The following is a 25,303-nucleotide window of genomic DNA, read 5'->3' as shown; positions in this document are numbered from 1 at the left end:
ACATTTATGTACATCCCTCTTACAAAAACACCAATATGTTAGCATTCCATGAAGCATGCTGGTTTTCAGGAAAAAAAAAAAATTCTATAAGAGAATGAAATAGCAGCTCCGAAAGATAGCCTTTTTCTTTCTTTTCTTGAGGACAACCAAAAAAAGTCTTTTTTTTCCTTTTTTGTTTTTGTTTTTTTTGAACTACTAGAGAAATACCACTAATACATACAGATATAAAAGCAGCATAGAAAGATACAGGTTTCTCACCAACTAGGAATAAAGAGACTAAATGTGGGCACGTGGTTAAACTACAACGCGTCTTCACAGTCGTCCAGCACGTTTACAAGAAAAACACCATTGGGAAACCTCACAGGACAGAAGTGTTTTAACACCAAGAGAACTACTAGTTTTTAATTAAAAATCCAAATAGGGTGGGGTTGAAAAAATTTAGAAAGGGGCTGGAGCTGGAGCCATCATTTTTTAAAAATTATTTTTCAATATAAAATGAATGAGCTGGAATAGACCCAATGTCTTGCTCTGTGGAACCTTGCAAAAGTGAAGAAACGTTGAGGGCTGTTTAGGGCAGCTGGCTGGTGTCAAAGCTGCCAGGATGCTAATAACTGCAGGCTGAGTCTCTTACTTCTGTGTGTGTGTGTATATATATATAAAGGAGCCTTCTGTGTTATGGCATTTTTTTCTTGCTGCTGTATTCACATATCCCACTGCAAATCATCTTTCATTTTTCCTTCTGTTGACCTGGATATTATTTCTTTTCAGAAACAGGAAAAAAACCGAACATCTGTGTCTCCTTCCAATATGCTACACATCTGTGCGTTTTGTGGCGGGTCTTCAAAGTTCAGTTAGCAACCCACGGACGCCATTCATCTTCTTGTTAAAATGTCTACTGCTGTAGCCAATGCTCATGCCCTTGAGGGTTTTCCTCTTTTTTTCCATTACTGTATATAAAGAACATTGTGACTTTTAATGTTAGCATTTTTGCTTTCAACAGCAATTAGCAATCTCTTGGTTTGCTGTTTGGTAAAGCATCGGTTAATGAGGTCATCTAGTTTAAAATCCCAGCTACTGGAAAATAACAAGGAGGAGGTCAAATCTATCATTTCTTGTTATATTTTCTGCTCTCTTTTCAGTTCTCTAAGGAAAAGAAATCTTTGTTATCCACAGTAAGTCATTACGACCCGTTACTGGCCCTCTGTTTTACTATCGCCTCAAGATACAGTTAGGTTCTCTCTTGCTGAAGTACTGAACCAGGATAGTTCATCTATAAACAAACAAACAAACAAAAAACAACTTTGAGCATCTGAGGATGAGGAATTGGTTTCACGTTGGTTGTGTTGTCTTTCCTCTGACAGTTCTGAGTGCACATCTAGCGAGGGGTTGTCTCTATGGTGGAAGGGGTCCCCGGGGTGGTCGACCTCGGGGTGGCTGCTGGTGGTGTGTCCATCGGGCTCCCAGCCCCGCTGTTAGGCGTGACGGAGGAGCTGACAGCAGGCGTATCCCCCTGCTGCTGGGCTTGCAGGGTCTGTCCACAGATGTGGTGGTGCTTCTCCCAGTCTTTGTGCTGGCAAAACGAGCCACAGTATCGGGCTGTGTTACAGCCGCTGCAGGTTTCACTCGCTTTACGGCCACAATTCCAGCAACTCTATTGGAGAAGGCAGAAGAAAGTGAAATCCCAAATTATTACATTGACCAGGCTAAAGTCTAAGGAAATATGCTAGGCAGCACTACCCCCTTATTTTTAAGAACTGTAAGAATGAAAACTCCAGGTGTGTATGTGTACACACACTAGACACCCTGAAGATGCAGGTTTTGGTGTAACTGCCCAGACTTTTCTGCCAAAAACTATTATAACATCTAAACAAACTGGTTGAAGCTCTTTTCCGTTTTTACTATAAAACCCCTTCCCTTTAGGTTTAGTTACCTTCACATCTAAATTCTCTGTTCACCCATACTAACAACCGCTACATCTGAATTTTTTCCTTTCTAATACTACTACCACCATGGAAAGACTCAAAGACAGCACTCCTGGCAGAAGCTTCTTCCTTCTAGACACTAACAGGAATCACAAAGGGACTATGAGGATGCTCTAGTAGATTCAAAGGAATATGATGGACTAGACAGAGGATTCTATCCTCTGCTCTACCACAGACCAGAAGAAGTAGGGCATGTGTTTAGTTCTTCCCACTGCAATCAGTTATTCACTGTACCTGACAACCAAATGGTAGGAAAGTCTCAAAACAATCCCTTTCACTTCAGCTCCCTGGAGATTGGATCCTTGGTTTGTTTTTTCTCTGATATATTCTAAGCACCCACAACAGTGCCTGATATATATAGTAGGTGCTCAGTAAACATTTGTGAAGTTTTAGGACCCTAGCAAGCCTACTGCCAATCTCCACTGGTGCTTTCCAAGAAGTGAGAAAAGCAGAAATGAGGCTGCCTCTGAGATAAAACACATTGTGAATCTGGGGATAGACATACTAGAGATGGAAGAGCCCCTAAGTGGGACAGATCCTGGGGAATGAGGGAGTGTCAGGGAGGAGATTAACAATGACAGTGCCCTAAGGACCCTTCCAGGAGGAGGGGGAACCTCAGGCAGCCAACTCGAAACGTTTGTGCTTCCTTTGGCAAGACCACCCCCATTGTGAAATGTTATAGCAAGTGATCTTAGCTTTTACCATTCATCCTTTTATCCTGTATCTTCCTTGGTTTTATTTTCTTGCAAAACAAACTTCCGACTGTAATCTGGTAACCCCAACCAGCTGACAGTATGTAGCTGTGTCACAATTAAAATACATTTTTTAAAGCCCTGATATATATGGATATTAAAAATCTCCCCACTATGTTCCCTGCAATTATTTTGCTTTCAGCATGTTGGTTGTGTGGCTTAAGGTGGGCTCATAAGCCTATTAAAAATGCCCCAGTGGAATGTCAGCCCATCACCCTGGTCTGTGTATGGCTTTACCACTGTGCAAAATATGCAAAGCAATTTTTAGCACTCATTCTAATTTGGCTAAAAACTAAAGGAGCTCCTAGAGTCTTTCAAGTGCTGGAAGCCTAAAAACTCAAGAACTACAGCTTAAAACTTTTAGAAAGAGCTCAGCCCTATGTTCGTATTTCTTTACCATTCAGAAATTATGGCCCAGTGAAGGGAAAAAAAATTAAAACTTTAAGATCTCAAACTCTGGCCAATGGAAGGTGTTTTAAGTGAACATAGCTGAAGAAATCTAGAAGCTTGATTTATATGTTAATATCATAAATAAAAATGGAATTAAAATTAATAGTACCAGAACAAAGTAATTTTTTTCCTACTTCCATTTAATTTAGCCAGGAAAATATCTCAAAAAATAGGTACCTCTGATCAGAGGCTTCATTACCAAAATTAGAAGCCCTTCTTTCTCAAAATTAATTCAATCTTATTGCACGGACAATGGTTCCACAAAGGCCTGAACAAACATGGGCCTGGCCCATCCTCCAGAGCAGCGAGGTACGACACTCATCACTCAGGGAAGTTTACTTCCTTGAGCTTTAGGCATTTAGAATAATGCCAGCTGGATCCTGGAACAAACTCAGAAATAAGTGAAATTCCTAAATTACATCAGAAAATCCCAATTAGAGAACACAGACCCAGATCCAAAACAATATTTTAAGGAAATTAAACATCTAATCTGAGTTAAGTGGCTTCTTTAGGAAATACCCTGGTGTGAGTCCTATCCGCTTTCTGGCAGAGGCACATCTTGGCAGACACAAGGCAGTAACTGCCCAGTTCTCAATGGCTCCTTCAGATTGAAATCAGATGTAGGCAACCTTCTCAATTTAAGTTGATTAAACACACAGACTAAACCAGGTAATTACAAATGCATGTGTTGGGGAATGGAAAGAGAAGACAGAATGGGGACTTCTTTATTTTTTAAAGTGTTTTTAAAGATGGGAACAATTTTACAAATAAAAAAGTGGAATTGTGCCAAATATAGAAACAGATGTTTTGGATTATAAAACTGCTGGGAATGGAGCCTTTTTGCCTAGCATCTCTGGATTCTGACCCAGGATTCAAGGGCTCTGGCTAGTTTTACCTCCAGTCCCACTCCAAAATTGTTCAATCCCATTCATTTACCACCCACCACTGAGACAAAAACAACCTTTGACTTTAGGAAGATGCAACAAAGAGCAATTCAAATGAGCTGGTGGGAAAAAACCTGCATACTTTTATTGCTGTTGACATTGCATTGCCATGAATGTATAGGGAACTTTAGCTCAAGTGTTCAACCAATGGAAATCCCCAAAGTGCATATTCCTTTTTAAAAGTTCATTAGAAGACAGACACAGCAATCTCTATTAATTTCTCCTGGGTGGCTCTACCAAATTTCCTGTTAACTAATCCATACCTGTAAGACTGATGCCTGACCACTGGCACCCGGCCTCTCAACCATCACTTCTGGGAACTGTGCAATGTGCAGAATCTTATGAGTACTCCAGTTTTAATCATTCTAAGTTTCTAAGCTTTCTGCCATTCACAAAGGTGGAAACTGCAAATTGTGTATGAAACCCAGGGGTGTATCTGTAGGGCAGGGATTAAGGTGGTCAATGGCTTAATCTAATTTTACATTTTTCAATTTGTGCTTTTCATATTCAGGCTAGTATTATCTGATAGTTGCTTATTTCTTTCATTCATTCATTCATTCATTTTTCATATAACAGAGCTTCCCTTTCAGTCCTCTAAGCAATGATGCTGTTGACTGAATTACCAAAATAGTACAGAAGTCTCGAGAATACCATTTCATAGCAAATTTCATTCCCAAAGCCCATGGCACTTTATAGTTTCCCTTTATTTGTGATAATATTATTTCCTTTTCAGCATAAGGAATGTTTTCCTCCCTATTATGGGAATCAGCAATTGGCCAAAATTAGGCTAGGACTCAGATGAAAAATAGGAGGCAGAACACAACCCTCCCTTTTCTAAATGTACTGGTACTACACAGGGAAATGGAAATGATGAGTTGAAGCTTTTGGTGCCAAAGCTGCATGTCAAAGATTGTTGATACTTGTTTCATATCAGCAATTCTCTTTTGTCCCTAAGAACAAAATTATTTCCTTCATTTTGTTCTTTTAGATACAGAGAGAATGGTCTTTCTGTCCTACCAGCAAAATAATATCCTTTCTGGTTCTTACTGTTGGAAATTCCTTTTACCAGAAACAAAACATTTTCTCCTAAAAAGTTTCTCCAGGTCTCACACACCTATAATTCTCCAGAAAAACCCTTGCACGCAAGTGATGTTCAATGAATAAAGTAGAATGATTATAATTAAAATTCCCAAAATGTAAATAACCTTTATAGTAAATGATTTGCCTAGATATGAAATTACATAGGCAAGGTTTGATTCACTCAGGTCTTTGCACTGCAAACCAAATACTCTTTCCAAAATGCCACGCTTTGCCCATTTCAGATCTTTCTTATAGCCTGTTTTGGCAGGAATAAGGTTAGGAGGGCACTTCGACCCTGAAAATAGACAGAGGTTGGACCAGGAAGTTGGAACACCAAAGACAAGGTAGCATGGTGTGTAATGGAAATGGCTTCCAATTTTGAGTGGCTTCAGTCACCCTTTCTTGGTTTTTCACTTCCAGCTATATCACTTAGCGGCTTCCGAACTACAGGCAAGTTACTTAACCTCGTAGAGTGACAGTACCTATAAAGTAGGAATCATAACGATAGGGTTATTCAGGATTATGTCAGTGCTAACTAAAGTGTCCTGATGTTCGGTGGGTCCTGAGTAAACGGCAGGAACTAACACCACCTCCTCCTCTTGGCACTGGCTGAAAGCAAATGAGACTACTTACCATCTTTGCATGGCACAACCTTTACAATTAGAAAGCTCGTGGCCCTGTGCCTCCCTTGATAGGCATTGACAGCTACACAGACAGAACATGAGCTTACTTCCACTTATACGTCATTAGTGGCCAGTTACTTTTTCTCCTTCCTCGCTGCCCTCAGACCTTCCAAAGATTTACCACTACTGACCTTTTCCCCATTCCTCCTTTTTAAAAAAAACTTCCCTTATTGAAAGTCCCTCTAACTTTGGTTTCAAGATAATAAAATTCTGTTTCTTACACTATAACCTCTTCCTCTTCTAGTTTTTCATTTTCCCCTAAATACCTGTGTCAAGGAGGGAAGTTGGCATAAAGAAAAGAAATATCCTTTCCTTCCTACACTCTCCCTTGGCAGTCATGGTCTTAAACCATTAGCTGTAAGAAAATGACTCTCAAACCTTCCTCCAGCCTTCATTTCCTTCCTGAGCTGCTGTCTCAATTGCCTGTTCTGTAGCGCCACCAGGAAGCTCCTCTGCCACCTAAGTCAGTAATCCCTAAACCTGACTCATGGTGTGGTCCTTTTCAGTCACTGGCAACGCTCAGGCCAACGACTTTGTCATCTCATTGGAAACTCCCCTGAAACCTCTCAGTGCCAAACCCTACAGACCCTGCTTCCCCCATGGTCTCCCTTCCTTTCCAATCTCACGGTTACTATTCCTTCCCTGCCCTTCCTGTTAGAATAGCTTCTTGTTGTTTTCTCTCTCTCTTACATACTCACACTGCTCTTTGTAAGGTGACTTGTTTATAAAATACTTCTACTCATCTTATTTGTACCTCTCAACCACCTTGCAGAGTGAGTCATAAACATTATCCCAGTTTTATAGATGAGAAAACCAAAGTTCCAAGAGGTGAACCACTCCATATCATTCCAGGCCCAACAGACCATCCAATACACCATGAACATCTATGGATTCAGACAGCTGGCCTTTTAATAAATGAAACAAATAAGCAAAAATCTTAGGTAACATAGAATCAGCTCATACTGTGAGAGCTCCAAATTCTTCTGGGGATCGATAGGTCAATCAGATTGTGAGGCTTTAATGGGAGCCATGCTGGGAGACTGTGTGTAATAACTGTGTGGTGACTACCTCCTACTGAGTCCACTTAGTCCATCCCCAGAGTCTGGGCCACACTGCACAGGATCCACTGGGGATGGCTCTATTAATTCTAGAGGGGGTAATGAAGATGAACCTCTCAGAGTGACCTGTTCACACTATTAGGGCTCAGCAGGTTCTGGAAACAAAGTTTAAAGGTTCAGTCAGTGTTTCTGCTTAAGTGCCACAAAACCACCCAATATAAGCGTGTGCACTTCTGCACCTATCTAGGAATAATGAATAAAGATGTTTCAATCTGGGGGAAAATATCACTTTAGTGGCTTAAACTCGAAACTAACTATTGGCACAGCACAATTATTTGCTCTCTGTTCGAGGCTCAATTCCAGCCATGTGCTTTGATCCCCTAAGCCAAAACAAGTTACGGATCTCAAAGAAAAGCTGTGGCAAGTTCCTTTTGAAATAGTCCAAATCTAACAATATTCATTGGAAAAAAAGACTCTATATGTTTACAGATAGGAACCAGAAATGAATATAGAAAAAAATAAAATGGTTGAAGATGGCCAGATTCACTGAATTTCCTTTCTTTTGATTTATGCTAATGCTAGCATTACATTCTTGATGAAATATGTAATACACGTTAAAAGAGAAAGTACAGAAAATGTCATTTGCTTGTGTCTGCCTAAGCAGTCCAGTGTCATTCTAACGGTTAGTAATAATGATTATTAGTCTGTAAACCAAAGTGAAATTAGAGAACTGGATGGGAATACCCTGAAGGAGTCGAGTGTACTGCCATGCGGCTACTAAAGAAGTGGCCTGAGAGGCAGGCACCTGGGCTGAGGATCAACATGCACTCTCCTGGTTTTCACATTAGACAGCATAAACTATTTAGGCCTTTGTGCTCTATCTGCCCTTTCCAATCTACAGAGGAAATCTGTCTGTCTAGTTGAAAATGTTTTAACTTTTGTTGTTTATGCACAAAAAAAAATGAAGAAAGGTTACCTTTCACAAAAAAACTGCTGGGCAGATCAAAGTCAGTAAGTTTTTAAAGGTTTAATGCTTAAGGAAGATCACCTGATGTGTACACCCCAAAATCTGCATGTCTACTGAAAAACCACAACTCTCTGCCTTCCTTGTCAGCTGACCAATCATCAAATCCTGCCCATTTTATCTCACGGGTTCAATTTTCTCCACCCCCAGGACCACTGCCAACCATCTTCATCCAACCATCTTCCTCCTCATCTGTCTCCTGAAACAGATCGGTTCCTCCTTTTCATTTCCTCTCATCTCTCTCCACACTGCAGCCTGAGTGATCCTTCCAAAACACTCATTGGCTACATAGTCATCCTGTTTTCAAAGCCTAGCAAAGCTTGCCTTCCCATCTTCCCTGCACGAAGGCGATGACGTGCGCATGGCCCAAAAAAGCAGTGATGAGGCAATGTGGGGGTGGGGTGGGAGGTGGGTGGACGGTGGCTGCTGAACAGCTCCTGATTATCCTTAAGTATCAGATGAAACAAAATTTTTTCCCAGAAGCCTTTGCACTAAACTCTACTAAGACTCATAATTTAGTGATTTGACTCTTCTAATGAATTATAGTGAACAAGGAGGTAGGAACCACTGTATCTTCAGTGCCTAGCGCTGTCCCCGACATAGAATAATTTGCTATTGACAGAATAAATAAATAAATGATATAATTTAGAGTAATATGTATCAAATAACAAACTGCCCTGGGCAGGTTGCAAACCTGATTTAAAAAAAAATGTCCATAGGGTACAGTTTTAAAATCTGTATCCAAAAATGACCTTCATGATGCTTATTTCATTGTTCTGGAACAATGTAAGGACTGACAGCATGCTGAGAGCTCCAGCGTGGATCCTGCCAACCCCTAGCTGCATGACTAGCCATGTGAGCTGCCTCATCTGCAACATGATAAAATGATTACATCTCAAGGTTCTAGCCACCGTATGAGATGAGAAGACCAAAGCTTTTAGAGGTTTAGTGGTTTTCTTGAAATCACAGAATTATAAGAGATGGAGCCAGGAATTAAATGTGGCTCTCTGGCTCCCAAACCTTTCCTCCTAGCATAGTCTACTTTAAAATCCTTGAGAAATGTCACCGAAGACAAGGGTAGTGCTATTAAAGATCAGTTTCTCAAGATACCCAAAAAGAAAGAAAGAAAACAGTTACTTTAGAAGATCACTCATATCTAGGTTATTTCATCCTATCTACTATTTCTAGTTACTGCTTGATACACCATATTTTTATAATGCTCAATACCAGTGTCAAGCTCATATATTTTTCTGGATAAATATTAGAAATAAAGGTACACAGCTTATAGATACTAAAGAAATACAGCATTATTAGCCAAACATAAAGACTTAATTCTCAATTTCTCCAAAATATTTATCTTTAGAATTCAGTGACCTATAAAAGACTCTTAACATGTATAACAGCCCTAAAACGTTCATATGAAAGTGATAATGTTTTAATGATGGCAACAACTGTGCCTCACAGTATTACTAACTTGAATAGAGCAGGACTAATTCTGTCCAAAAGATGCTAATAAAATTTGTGTTTTCTTTCAAAAAACACAAAACAAAGTCTTTAAATATCTTAGCCATAAGATGCCAGTAAAATTGAATTTATGTCTAGTTTAATTCAACAATGGAAAAGTCTGCAGTTAAAGGGTAGATACACTTCCCTTTGTCCCTCTTTTCCCGAGAAACTTTCAAATGTTGAAAATCAATTGCTTTTGTCCCCTTGTTATTCATCTGCTACACATTAAATAGAAACTCTGGGTATCGAATTATTCCCACAGGGTCTTTCATCTACAGACAAGTCTGGTACAAATTAAATTCTTACTCTCCTTCACAAATTGTAGATATGTGTTTTAGGGACCGTTGATTTATCAGCTTATGCTGTTGCTAGTTCAGCATGGTGTGACTAGCTAACTGTAGTCCTTATCTAAGGGTCCTTTGGGTTGGGGATTGTGGTGCTGTGTTAATGCAGAGCGTTACCATGTTGCTCTGACTTTAGTCTGTTGAAAAGGCATTCTGTTAGACACTGTGTTTTAGTTACTTCCCAGATCCTTCCGCCATTTAGGCTATGTGTGTATGTGTTTTAAATATACTGTAATAACACTAAATAATATTACCTCTGGCAGTGATGTGATGCTATGAAATGACCATCATAATGGTTATTACAAATAATGTGCAAAAACAGACCGTGCAGAAGATCTCTTAGAAATGCTTAATTGATGCAAGCGTTGGTTTAGCATTAGACTTCAGAACCAATAGTTAAGGAAGTGACTTTGATCCCTGGCCTGCAATATGTCTTCAGACTACACAGCTTACACAGGGTCTCTCTCCTAAATCCCAGCTGTTAGAAGGAAACCACACATATATGCTAACACACACACACACAACAGAGTTCTGAATCTAAATAGTGCTAGGAAGTTCTAAGAATTTCACTTTAATCTGTTACCCACCAAATATATTAAAAACCTTTTTTGGCAGTTGTTCTTTTAGGCCTTTAATAAAAACAAAATTTGATCAGCTCTTGGTCAACTCCACAAGTGCCAAGCCTGTCCGAATTACTCTCATTTTCCCCCTCCAAAGATTCGTTTGTCTCAACTCCAATATCCGCCTTTACTTGTGATCTCCTGAAGTCGAAAAGGCCCGCCCTCATTAACGGAAGCAGCTCCCCAGGGAGTCTTCCATCGGCGCCTCACCTCGCTGGAATCTTCCTGCTGGTTGATGACAGCGAGAGCGTCCTCCGCCGCCTGCCGCTTGGCCTCGGCCACCGTGCGCTCCATCTTGGCGCGCTCCGAGGTGATCATATCGTGCGCCTTCCGCTCGGCCTCGGACACGGCCTTCTGCAGCTCGGTCATCGCCTGCCGCTTCACCTCGTTGACCGCCTCCTCTGCGTGCCAGGCGGGCCGGACCGGACAAGAGAACAGTTAGCGCGGGACCTGGCCTACTGATCGCTGTTACACAGAATGCTAGACAACACGCATGACTTTCATCCCAATTACTGGGCAGTTCTTCCGGCTGTCTAAAGAACCACATTTTGGAAATTCATTTTAAGAGAGCAAAGGGTGAGATTTTTTCCTTTAATTTACACTCCTGGGAATATCTTTTAAACTACTGTAGCATCACTACAACCTTTCTACCGAACTAGTACCCCAGAAAGGATTCTGAGACCAGACTAAGTAGATAAAAGGCGAAAATAACCACAAAAAACCTGCCTGGATAATTCAGACACATGAAGAAGATGTTTTGCCACAATGCAATAGGTTAATATGAACACAGGGAGTACAGGGGTAAAGCTTTCAGGGAAAGAGAGGAAGGGAATAGATTTTACACAGACACATATGTAAGTGCAAAGTTATTTTGCTAGTAAAAGATACAACACAATAACGAAAAGGTATCTCATAACAATTAATGCAGACCTTTTAAAGAAAACTGAAGATGAAATATACAGAAGATCCAGCTTTTCTTTTTCTTGTCATTTCCTGAGTAATGTGGACATATGACTCTATAGGCTAAATGATAGGGATTTAAAAAAAAATCATTTTCTCATTTCCAGACTTTCAGCTGTTGTCCATCTACTGAATCAAATATAAACACTCTTGCATAACCAACTGTTGCACTAGACAAATATAATTGAATCGTACTGCAGGCCAAAACAATCAGGCCTGACTACAAACCTGCAAGGTGTCAAATTAGCTCTTTATTTTTGGCTGTGGAAAGGGTGCAAAGATTTGACTAATGTACAACATAAGATTGACAACTAAAACAAGTAATTTCCATTTAAAAAAATTAACTGTTCTAATTAACAAGGGAAAATATCCTCCCCCTGAATTAGTTTATCTAATTTTCATCTTTATTCAAAGCAAAATGACAATGATTAATTGAAAATTTAATAAGCAGTAATTATTAACTTGGCAAACCTACTACCAATTAACACTCTATTAAAACTAATTATGACATGTTTCATTCAAGTGTTTGCACTTAATTGTTTCACTCACTTGAAAAGCACCTTAATTAAATGTTCTGTTTAATTAAAAACATAGATTCCTAATAAAAATGTTTTACTGTAGATTAAAAATGTTAAGAGATGCAAATACTCCTATAGTTCCTTAAATTTCTATAGTTATATTTCACACATCCATAGTTCATGACTTGAGGATCATGAAAAGCCCTCCACTAATAATTAACCATGGTGACTTTTGTAGCCTCCACCATTTTCCCAGAATTATTTCTGAAGTTTGTTCGTTCATTTGTAATTACTCTCTGCTAGATTTTATAAACTAAATTATAGGGAAAGATCCAGACTGGAAATATTAACTAAAATATGTTAAGCCTTTGTTGGTTGCTTTAAGATATGTATTTAAAATCTGAAAACAGAGCACTGCACAGAGCTGGCAGCACCTTCTTCACCAGGAGGTGAAAAGATGCCTTTATTATCCTATCATAAATGACTTGGGGCACCAGGGAAGCACTGCCCTTCTAACTATACAGTCAGGGTCTAATTTGGTTTGAATATTCAAGGTGAATTAAAATTCTATCTAAGTGGTAATACAGGACAATAATTTTTGCTTACGATCAAAGCTGTAGCTTGACTAATTGTATATGCAAATCAGGCAATTTATATTTAAATTATGCATTCCTATTCTAATCCCACAGGCACATACAGATCAGCAAAGAGAATTGGTAGGACATGTGCAAGGTGCTTGAATATTTATTACCAACTGCAAACATTCACTGATCGTTTGAAAAAGAAATATACTGAAGAAAACAGTTACAATTTAAAAACTATATTTATGGTAGACTTTTTCCAATTTTATAAAGACCTTTAAACTTCAGAGTGTGTTTTGTTATTTTTGCGGTTGCTTTTAAAAATACTACTTTTAGGGGAAAACTGATATGGCCTTCGACATTTGTTAGGACTCCAAGTATTTAATATGTATATCATTATATTATTATATTGTATTATTAGGATTACATGCAAACTTTGAATAGGGTCTGCAGGTTAAATAATTGTGTTGTATGAATGTTAATATCCTGACTGTGGTAACTGTACTGTGGTTAAATAAGAAAATGTCCTTGTTCTTAGGAAATACACATTAAAATGTTTACGGTAAAGGGACATCATGTCTGCAACTTACTCTGAAGTACTTAGGTGAAAAATATAACGCACAACAGAAAAAGAGGGAAGGAAAGAGGAAGAGAAACAGAAGACATCAAAGCAAATATGGTGAAATAGGGAAAATTGGGAGAAAGGTATATGGGATTTGTTTATACTATTTTTTGCAACTTTTTCTGCAAGTTCAAAATCATTTCAAAATAAAATGGTGCAAAATATTACATGATGTACTTTCAAGCACAGGATATACTTTTTGCAATTATAATTTTCTCTGAAAAGAAGATACATGGGTTATAGTACATTGAATTTTAGAGCTCTGCCCCTTTGATATCTTTCAAATGCTTTAAACTTGATTTTATTTACTTATCTTTTGTCACAAAGGTAGTGTATAATAGTTTCATTGCAAAGACACACTTTATAGGTTTTTTCCTAGGGAAAAAAAAATTGCCCACAGCCAATTTTAGACTCTTGGGGGGAAAAGCTTTCAAATTTTAACAGGCTGAGTGTAGATGTCCCGTTCTGCCTTTGGTGTTTTCCTCATGTTGGATGCCTTGACACTTCGAACACTAGAAATGCTTTCTAAGAAGCCTATAAAGATAAATATTATAAGCAGTTACTTGAGACTTCCAGGTGAAACTGTCATCTATACTTTAGAGATTCAATATACTCCTTAAAATTTAGCATCTATCCATAGAAAACTATTCCCAAACTGTTTTTATGCAGCAGATTAGGGATATCACTATCCCTAAGATAGTGATAAGAATACGAATTTAATGGACACTACTTCCAAGTCAGATTTTAGACTGAAGACCTAATGTAAATGGATAGGCACATATTAAAAATATTTGAAACATGGTTTGATAAGGTTTAACCCTTCTTAGAGAATGCATGGACACCACATGAACAAGTGTTGCTCTTTCCCTCCTCTCAGAGTCCCCACAATGCAAAGTACACCCAGAACTGGTTTCAGAAACCCACAGAACAGACAGTGAAGAAGAATAATAGTGGACTCAATAGATTACAACATGTCAAGTTAAAAAAAAAAAAAACTGATTAAGTGGAAAGTACATAGTGAAGTTTTGAATCTGCTTCCAATTGCTTACCACTTATGGTAGGATTTCCTTTGTGCATAGCTATTCAAGTTGACTTTCCAACAAAGGTGGTATATTCAGAAAAATCTGCTCTCACTTCACAGCAGTCAAACAAAGGCTTGAGTAGATAATAGCACAGAAGGAATTTGGATTGCACAAGACTTCACTGTCAATTTTTCTTTATGAACTATCAAGATTTAACTTAAATACACATAAATAGGGAAATGCAGAGATTCTATCCCTCAACATAAAAAGTCATCCTTGTGCTATCCAAAATGGCAACTCTTTGTACCTATTATTGGAATAAATTGAACTGACAGCTTAAAATTGGGGAAGAAAAATAGTCAGAAGAAAGATGTAGCAATTCCTTCTCCAGGTAGGTGGCACCCAGCACATTTTAACATCTTATGACTATCCCATGACTATTATCCTGGTAGAAAATCTTCTTAGAGGCGATGCTCTAAATCTGGTAAGACTATACAGATGAGATATATATATATATACACACACACACACACACACACACACACACACATACATATACACATATATAAACCTTAACCTTTAGGCTGAATGGATCTACCTGATTTGTATACTGGACATGCAAGAGATCTTTCTCTGGTTCTTAATCTACGCTGCTATACTATCAGATTTTGAAACTCCTTGTCACACTTACAAACAGAGTTATTTCTTAGAAAATTTAAAAAACAACCACAAAACTCGAACAAGAGCCAAGGGACCAGAGTCACCAAGTTGCACAAAACTATAGACATAGCTGTGTCAAATCAAAATCCAAATAGAAATCTTCTGTGGGAAAAAACCCTTTCCTCCTTGATTGGGGTTCTCAGCCCTATACTCGTCTGATTGTCTGCAGAAACAGCATTTTCCAGTTTCTCAACTCAGACAAACTATTTTAACAGTTGGAGTTATAGTAGCTCAAAGCCACATTATGTGTTTGCAGTGTCATTTTTAACTCTTGAAACAGGTTTGTGCTTTAACTCCTGAGTTGGTTTCTTTTTAAAAATAAGGTTTTGGCTCAACTTTTATAGTGCTGGTGTTCTACCAAGATTCTGCCAGATCTGAACTTCTTTAAGCCCAATAAGTCTATGAGTCATCAGAAACTTAAATCTACTTCAAAATGTAGAACAATATCCCTTAATGAAAATCAGATAGTATACATGGAAAGGAAAAATAGAAATTTAGCAACTTTGTCATTGAACTTAATTTAGTTCTGGTCATTGAATATTAATTAGCACAAAAGATCAACTTTAAAAACTGGTTGTAACCATAAAATTTCTGAGTGCCTCAGCAAGTGAACAAGATTTGCTGTGATACTTTTAAAAAGAATTCAGGAGATATATGTCAATTATACCCCAATTAAAAAAAAAATTAGAAGAGAAGGCTGAAGTAAAACACCAGACTTTGTTTTCATGAAGGAAAAATTGCATGCAATCTGAGACCTCAGGCTTCCAGCCTGAAACCATTATAGCCCCTGAAAAATGGGGTTTATAACAGAAGCATCATCAGACTCTCATTACAGTAGCACTAGCAGATGCTACTAAAATAAAAACTATTTCATGTTCTAATCAGGCCTGGTTTAAGAATATTCATCAGGATTTTAAAATTTTGTGTGTGGGGGTTTGTTTTGTTGTTGTTAGCAGTAAAGTCCCTTCTTGTCATTCTTCACGTCACTTCATTAACAACTGCACACAGCTGCCAGAACACTAAATTCGTGTTTTTAAACAATTCTTACCAGCTTTCTTCCAGATCTCCTCTGGCACATATCCAGAAGCAGGCCTGTGAAGGAATTCCCGATGTGCATCTATGAAAAGGATAAAAATCGGTGGAGAGAGGAGGAAAGCACCATAAGCACTGTTATGTCATTACACAGGGTAGAAGCAAGCAATGCCCACTATCTCGGCTTCTCTACAAAAACATAGTTTTAAAAGGCTGGGCATTTCACTTCTAAAAAATAAACAAAAATAGCAAGACCAGTCATCAGAGCGCAAGGAAAACAGGTCATTGGTCTAAATGCCTTGTATGCTCAAAGCCAAAACAACTCTAAATATTTCATTATACAATATGATATTTGGGAGCACTGTTCCCAACACTCCTTAAGTATGGGAATTTCTATGGGTATATTTTATTTTATTAAAGAAAATAAACTGTATTTGGTAATTTTCTTTTTTTTTCAAAGTCAAATTGGTAGTTAGAGAGTCAAATGTTAGGGTAACATAATTTTCACACAGCTCTGATTCTACCACCTTTCAATAAATATTGAGCCTGACGCCCTGGCTAACTAGCTCTAACACTTAATTAAATTTAAAAAATCTTGATGAGCATTAAAAATTCTCACAAAAATTAGATCATATGGATTTGACATGGATGGAAGCAAGAAAGAATCATTAGAATGGATTCACAGATAGCCAGTTGACCAAATATAACTAGTACATGACATGCTTTCCGGAAAAAAAAAAAAAAAATGAAGTTCCACTTTAAGTGAAATGCTGTGCTTTTTATGCTGGCCAAATTTTAAAAGTTTGAGAAAACGGATCATAATAAAGCTGATGTAGGAATGCTCATCTCCAAAACAACATGTTCATGAAAATGACATGAAACCTTTTATATGTTTTTACATATGCTTGAAAGTAAAGTGTACAGTCTTTCAGAGATAAAATATGCACTAAACTTCTTCCATACTGGATTTTCAAATGAAAGTCTATGTATTTAGAAGTTTGAGGGGAAGAAAAAAAAATCATTTTACCTTTTATAAATATAGCAATCTTTCAACCCATGATAAATTTCAAATAATTGAAGTTTTCTCTACATGTATAAGAAATGTTAAGTAGCAGACTTTTTAAAGAATACTTTATCTAATGTATGGTGAAGATCAAAAGAAATTCAGTCCAGTTTTCTATATTTTATGGAGCTACAGAATGAGAAAAGCACAATCAATTTAGCTAAGTATATATCATTTTATATTTGAATGCCTTAGACACATTTGAATATTTTGAATCCTTCGAGGGTACATAGATTATCAGTCGGCCAGAACATAAAATTTCCACAACTACTCTGAATTAGCAAAACCTTATTATAGCTTAGTGAAGGGGATATGGAAACTCTCTGTACTATCTTTGCAATGTTTCCTTAAGTCTAAAATTATTCCAAATATAAAAAGTTTATTTTTAAAAGTTTACATTATAATTTTATGACTACTTGATAATCAAATTGACTGGAAATACCCATGCATTCTCATGTACACATTCATTTCTATACAGTAAATAATGAAAAGCAAAATGTCTTTATTTAAGTAATTTTCATTTGCTAAAGAGCTCGATAAAATCGTTTGATGCATATACGACTTCAAAGAAATATCACGTGGCTAATTAGATTTGTCAAGATTACCTTTCACATCATTATAAAGAAAGTGCAGTCAAGTTCAAGTTCACATTTAGCCACATGACACAGTGAAACAGATTTACTTAAGACAACTTTTAGACATTTATTTTTAGGAGAAAAGACTTTGGCTTAAGAATAATTTACTGGATAAGAATAGATTTGTAAAGTCTGAAGACATACAGAAAAAAAAAATGTTTTCTCCACAGTAGCAAAAAAAAAAAATTTTTTTTTCCATTTATTGGGTTAAGGAAATTTTTATAACTTTATAAAAATTATTTTTTAATGGCCTATTATTATTATAGGGAACAGGAAAAGTGATGTTAAGTTATCCAAATACTAATTACCAGCCCTAGGCAGCACAGGCAGAAGAGTTAGTTCTAAAGCCCAGAGAAGGTGAATCTTGGCTTTGCCACCTGCTCTCCCTGTGACACTGGGCAAGTTAGTTTCTCCATGTCTCAGTCACCACATCTGTAAAGTGGGGACAATACTACCACATTTGAGATTGCTGCTGTGAGGACTCAGTGAGGTACTTCCTACTACATGCTTGGCATGGCACATCCTAAACTCTGATTAGATGTTAGTGCTACTCCCATCATTATTATTTAGCAGGTTGCCCAGTAAGAATGGATATACAGTCATCCTTTGGTATCTGAAGGGGGCCAAGATCCGAGGATGTTCAAGTCCCTTCTATAAAATAGCATAGTGAATAGCGCTGCTCTGAACATAGAGGTGTATGTATCTTTCTGAATTGCAGTTTTATCCAGATACATACCCAGGAGTGAAACAGAAACAGACTCACAGACATAGAGAATAGACTTGTGGTGGCCAAGGGGGAGGTTGGGTGGGGGAGGGATGGATTGGGAGCTTGGGGTTAGCAGATGCAGACTATTATTATATATAGAATGGATAAACGACAAGGTCCTACTGTATAGCACAGGGAACTATATTCAATAACCTGTGATAAACCATAATGGAAAAGAATTTTAAAAAGAATGTATATATAACTGAATCACTCTGCTGTACCACAGAAATTAACAACACTGTAAATCAACTACACTTTAATTAAAAAAAAAAAGCATGGTATTTGCTTTGGATGCTAATTTGTTTGCTACACACATCCTTTCCTATACTTTAAATCACCTCTAGATTACTTACAATTTATAACACAATGTAAACGCTATGTAAATAGCTGCCAGCACGTGGCAAATTCAAATTTTGCTTTTTGGAACTTTCTGGAATTTTTTTTCCTAAATACTTTTGATGTGTGGTAGGTTGAATCCATGGGTGTGGAACCTGCGGATACGGAGGGCTGACTGTATACTTATTTCCTTATTTAAAAAAACTAAGGTGAAAAGAGCACCATAAACTTTCTTTTTTCACCCAGCACTGACATCCAAAGGGCACAAAACTTTAGACAAAACAAAACCATTGAAGAGGTTTGGATTAAGTAATATACAGCAGTAATTTTTTACTCCCTCAGTACATGTCACTTGGGGAGAGAAGTTATGTCTATAGTTAGCAATTCACTGTCTGAACCCTTGATGGGAAGTCCTCAAACTTCTTAGACGATACTTTTATAAATTTTATTCAAACCTCATGAATAGCCCCCAAATTTGCTCAAAGATAGATAATGTACTGGAGTCAACTGTGCACCCACCTTCCCGTGTGCTATACAGTCGGTATAGATCGTGAGAATCCATATGCCACACGGGAAAGTTGTGCTGTATTTCACCTTCTTGGCTACATTTCCCTAGAATTCTCAATGACACATTGTCATATTTGCATAGAGTCAAACTCCACCTGACCTAGAACCCTGATAGAAATACCAACTCCAATCCAGCAAAAGTTTTTTAATCCTATCCTGCTTTATAAAAGAAAGTTTTTTTTCTCAAAATAGCTGCAGAATATAAAGGCAAATAAATTTTTTATATAATACACACCTATTTACATAGATATATACATATTTTACAATATCCCCTCCAGTTCTAAGTTACTGTGTCCTAGCTAAGCATCAGTGTACCAACCGAAAGGATGAAGTGATGACAGTAGAGATCTGCTCAGAAACTATTTTGATGCACTGACAAATAGTACTTTAATAGCTACAGAAACTGAATGACTAATTTAATATTTTCTCTTCTGATTAAATAGCAGCAATAACAGAGTCCACATATGCAAAATTGAGTTTAAAAAACCAAAACAAATCCTGAAATTGATCAATATTACAAGAGACAACTTCTCTCTTAAGACTTTCTTATTTTAGATTATTGGTGAATCTAGACAAACTTATGCAAAACATTCTAAGGCTCAGATTCTGAAGAAGCTAATTTTTAACCATTAAATCTTGACCACCTATAAAATATCAGTTGCTGTAAAATAGATGGTTGTTCTAAAATGTAGTGGTGAAACAAAAACAGAAGAGTCTGTACGAGATGGTTTAAAATGTGAAATGTATACATATGTAACTATTGAAAGATGGAAAAATTATAGAAAAGACCTTATAAATTAAGTTTAGCTTACTTTGGGATGCAAACTGCTTGGGGATGAAAGAAGAGGAGGAGGGGAGCCCCCAGAAGATATATCTATGAAATGAGGAGACCAAGTCGAAGTGGGGGAAATGTTTTAAGAAATGTGAAAAGACAGAACAAGCAATCTATGATGTATGGAAGAGATGGAAGATGCACTACACTTACGACAGATGGAGACCATTGGATACTAGATACAGCAAGGGCCGCCATCAATATACATGAAGGGATGAGCTGATGGCCTTTGGAGAACCAATGTGACCTCATATGACCCAGGACAGCAATGCTCAAAGCTTGGCAGCACCTATGTTATGGCCTTCATCCTGTAGTGGGCAGAATGAGGCTGTGATCATGATAATATTTATTACAAAAACCATCAAAAGAAAGGAAGGGTTAAATGAGTTCATCTTTAGAAATGTTACTTATTTTTGTTTTAAAGGATAATAAATCCAGAAATCTCAACTTTATGTTCAGAAGCCCAACCCAACCTAGAAGCCAAGAACTACATTAGGATTTTCATCTTTAACAATAAAAATACCTAATGCTGTAGGAGGCAACCATCTATTCTTGTTTTTCAAAGATGGACATATTTAACTAGTAGTCACGTCTTTTTTAACCCAATATACTAAATACAGTAGACTCTTTAAAATACAGTAGGCACTTTACATTAGGAGCTCAGATGCATTGTCTTGAAATGAATTCCATGATGTAATTTAAAAGGAATCAATACAAGTACATAAAATCTAAGCTTTTATATGCAGATATACACTGAATAACTTGTTTGTGGTTTTTATAATCTGATAGTATAGAAGTAGAAAAATATATTCCTTTGGATGGGAGTAAACTATTTTTCTATAGCTCTGTATTATGAATTAGGGTCCCAAAGGTACAACAGATTTACTGTATTTAAGATGGAATTCCCCTTTTCTTGTTTCTGTGCCTATTAAATAAATTAGCCACCTAAACATTACTGCTTGGAAATACTTTCGGAATGAAAAAATACCTAAGAATCTACTATAATTTCATAAACTTGTGTGCCAAGCAATAACACTAATTTTATGTACTGCTCGCTACTCTCTAAACTGTGAGATTCCATGTTAGAAATCATAATAATAGCTATTAGTTATATCACATCTACTATGTGTCAGGCACTGTTCCATATGCTGTATAACTATTAACTCATTTAATGCAGAAACACCCATGAAATATGTATTGTTACCATCCCCACTTAACAGATGAAGAAACTGAGGCAGAGAGTTACTTGCCAAAGGTCACAAAACTAGTAAGAAGAACCAGGGATTCAGATCCAGACATCTGCTCAAACCCTGTGCCTTTAACTTTCATGCTAGATTTCCTGAGCATTGAGACAGTAATGAGAAACTCTATAATTCAATCATGCGACAGTGATAAAACTTGTCAGCCAAAGGAATTTTAAAATATTAATTTCTCTACCAATTACTTGAGGCAGGAGGTGGTATTAAATCAACAAACTTACGAATCTCTAAGCCTTCTGTGAAGATCAAGTTGATGTATCATTTCATTTAAAACAAAAACCTCTTTCTGAGGTTTAAAAAACTAGTTTTTAAATTGTTTTAAAAAAATTAAAAATTGTTTAAAAAAAAAGTTTCCTAATTTTCTTAAGACTTGGATATTTGGAGTTTTTTTCCTGGAAAGCAAGTGAGTTATAATAATAATACAAATAATTAAAATCTATTATTTCAAGGAAAAGTGTATTATTTCAAAAGTCCTTCAAGATAACAACCTGTTTTTTACTTAAAGAGTAGAAATAACATTATGGACTTAGTGTGTACTCAACTTTAAAACTGTTTAAGCGGCTACTCATTTAAAATAGTCTTTACTTAATATCTGGGGGGAACTCCCAAAATTCAATTAGCAATAGATTAATCATGTTATCTTACCAATCCCTCAAACTGACTTAATACTATGGATGTATTTCAAAAGCAAGAATGGGAATGAGTTTAACAAACACAACACAACAGTCATGGAAGTTACATTTTTCTCTGTACAGTCAAATACAATTTAAAATGCTAAAAATGAGTGTATGACTAAATGTTGTCATTGTTTCTAAGATAGGAATGTGACTAGGGCAATATTTTGAACTAAAGATATCTTCTATAACATTATTCTGAAGGTCTCATTTGAGACCAGACAGCAGCTTAAGAATTAAGAGAATCTAGCTAAAAGAAACACATGCAGAATAATCATAGGATATGGAGCTCTTAGGCATATCCATATGCCTATATCCATAAATCCATATCCATAAATTTATCAGTCAATATCCTTAATCGTTTAATTACACACACTAATACATTCGACTCCAAAGCCTAAGAGAAAACCTCAGAAAGCACTTAATGTAAATGATTGTGCCCCATGATTACAAACTACCTGCCTTATTTATAGCCATAGCCCAGCTCACAAGATGGATGGAACTCGAAGACTTCAGGAATCTACTAGCAAAAGACACCAGTGAAATATAACTGTTGGATGCTAAAACTTGCATACTGTATGGCTCTTGACAGGTTCTCCCTATGGCTGTGGTAAGTTTCTTTAAAACGCAATCTAGGGTTCTGTGTCCCTAAAGAATAGGACTGTTTTAACAGAGTCCCAACAAAGAAATGAACTACTTGTAGTCTTTGAAAACTACAATCTATAAAAGCTTAAAACCAAAGCGATCTCTCTTTTACCAAAAATATGAATTCATTAAGCATCATTAAAAGTAATGTAATTTGTGTACTCTTAAGGAGTTTTTAAAACCAAGTTTATTCTTTTGATTACATAACAAGGAAACTAAACCTAGCTTCCCGGAGAACGATGAACACTTGCATCACTAGAATGTGTGACTATAGGCGATTATATGATAATGGTCCTATGTTCAGTGTGCTGAATATAACTCACATAGGTCTGAAATCCTATCCATTTCTGAAATTTTTCTTTTACAATGGACAGCAGATAATATTAATCCTGTCAGTGCAGGGGACTGAACTGAGCGGCCTGCTGGTACGACCACTAGCTGTCTCCTTGCCCATCTCTTCCACTAGCTCAAAAGTTCCTCAAAGGAAGGAATTAAGAACATTTTTCCTTTATTACAGTGCCTAGCATGATGCCTGGCACACAGAAAGCCAGGTTCAACAAATAAGCACTGACTCGATGAATTTGTTCAATAGAGCCAGCTAAAATGGATATTTTTACTCCCAAAGTTTTGTTTAATTTAAGGCTCTCAATTTTTGCCTAGATTGGATGATTACAAATATTCTCTTTATTATTATTATTAGCTAATTTTGGTTCACAATACAGAAGTAAAAAGCAAGATGCTTATTCTATTCTAAACAGTTTGGTTTAATTTGGTTCAAATTAATCTTAAACCTATTTTCATTGCTTGCCTTAACATAAGCTAACAAATAACACTTTTTTCTTTAAAATATCCTTTAGAATAATGTCTGTTGGGTAAATTATGTGACCTGGAATCTTCCTTTATTTAATACTTATTATGGCAATAGACATTCAGCATTCAGGGATTAGCAGGAATCGACGAACCTAAGTGCAAAGGAAACTTTATTGACTAGGAATCATTTTAATAAAAAAGATAATGTGATCAATAGCCAGATAATATACTTCAAGTTTTAAATATTTGATAATCAGCCATGGATGATAATGAGGCCAAAGTCACGAGCTTAATCTGCACACAGGTGATTAGTTTTGTTTTTACAGCATGGACTGCACCCTAACCTAAGCTAGGTAGCAGGTGTGGGGCTAAACACATAAGAAAAATGAGATGAGAGAACAGGGGTCAACACAAATCCATCTCCATTAAGTTGACTCAGACTGTATATAGAAGTAGTGGCCAGCAACGTAAATGACAGTAGCTTATTATTCATTTAGGAAAAAGTCCACAGGCCACTCAAAAATTATTTCAGGTTCAAATTTTCTTTCCATATACTTGTAAAGAAACCAAGTATAACCCCAACAATTCTATTTATAACCTATAACCCCAACAATTTATATTGTTTATATTTATAACCCCAACAATTCCCAAATCTCAATACTAAATACGGCTACATGTATGCATTCAATTTCTAAAGTGTTGCTATATTAATAGTCCTGTAAGTTACTAGAATTAATAAAATCACGGTTAAGCAATCTAAGTTCAGGTCATGGAAGAGCTACATCTCTATCACTAATTTTCAAGTGGCAGTGGGCAAACTATAGAGCCCTTAGGTCTCTTCCTGGAAGGGTTTTGAGATAAAGTACTCTCAAACACTAGGGTGCAGCAGAATTCCCCGGAGAGCTTGCTAGAAGCTCCAAGCCCACTCCCAGAGATTTTGTCTTTGCAGGTTGGAGACAGGGTCCAAAGAGCTGTTTTATGAAGGAGCACGCATTTTAGTGATTCATGTGAAATTCTGGTCCAGCTTTGAAGCTTTGTCATAAGCCCCAAACATTAACCTAGAAAAGGAGTTTAATTTTTGTAACTGCCTCTTTCTATGCCAATCTGCCTAACAGACAAGACATATTTGAGGATATAAAGTGTTTATTGTTCTACAATTCCCTGTATAGCCTTTATTTTTGAAGACGAGTTAAAAATAAACTCAGCATTAATAGCATAAGAAGTATCTGTTCAATATGTCCATCTGAAGAAAAGATACCTAACGCCACTGGGTCTGGATTGACAGGACTCTGCTGCCTGGAGTGGCTGCTGCTACCGCTGCCGCCCTTTTTTAAGTCCTCGGCATCGCTGTACCGCCGGATCCAGTAATTCAATTCCTCCCGGTCTGCTTCCTGACATCGCCTTAGTACAGTGAGAGATCGCCTTGTTTTTTCTACCATGTCCATTATGCAGTTTAACAGCTATGGGAGAAATGGGCAGGGGGAGAAAGGAAGGATATATCAATCACCACAACTCAAAGACTTTGGTGGGTAGTGAAACAAACTATTTTAGGACAATGAAGAATGCTATTTTATTCTGAAGGCTTCCGTCTAATATTTTCAAAGGTTAGATTTGAAACAGAGATCCAACAGATGAGTTAACTCAATAGGAATGAGAATAAAATGTGGGAGGCATGACAGGGAGATTTCAGCTGAAGTAAACCCATCTTTCCAAATACTAATCCCATTACTGGATAAACTCAATAACTCTCTACAAATAAAACAGCAGCCCACTGATCTGGCTTTAGGGAATCCTTTCCATGATCTAAACACTTCTCTT

The 25,303-nt window shown here is 37.0% G+C and overlaps 1 protein-coding gene across 1 annotated transcript in view; it reads right to left on the bottom strand.

Annotated features, from left to right (window-relative positions):
• RUNX1T1 (RUNX1 partner transcriptional co-repressor 1) overlaps window positions 1–25,303 on the bottom strand; it is a 127,789-nt gene that overhangs the window by 277 nt on the left and 102,209 nt on the right. Inside the window, 4 exon segments of the mRNA XM_036830511.1 lie at window positions 1–1,651; window positions 10,654–10,844; window positions 15,915–15,983; window positions 24,744–24,945. The exon segment at window positions 1–1,651 is cut by the window's left edge and continues 277 nt beyond it. Of these exon segments, the coding sequence (XP_036686406.1) occupies window positions 1,376–1,651; window positions 10,654–10,844; window positions 15,915–15,983; window positions 24,744–24,945 (738 nt within the window). The 3' untranslated portion in view covers window positions 1–1,375.

Source organism: Balaenoptera musculus, chromosome 17, assembly GCF_009873245.2.
Source record: "Balaenoptera musculus isolate JJ_BM4_2016_0621 chromosome 17, mBalMus1.pri.v3, whole genome shotgun sequence".
Taxonomy (NCBI): domain Eukaryota; kingdom Metazoa; phylum Chordata; class Mammalia; order Artiodactyla; family Balaenopteridae; genus Balaenoptera; species Balaenoptera musculus.
Note: the sequence above shows the minus strand (reverse complement) of the source record. Positions and strands in the feature narration are given on the sequence as shown.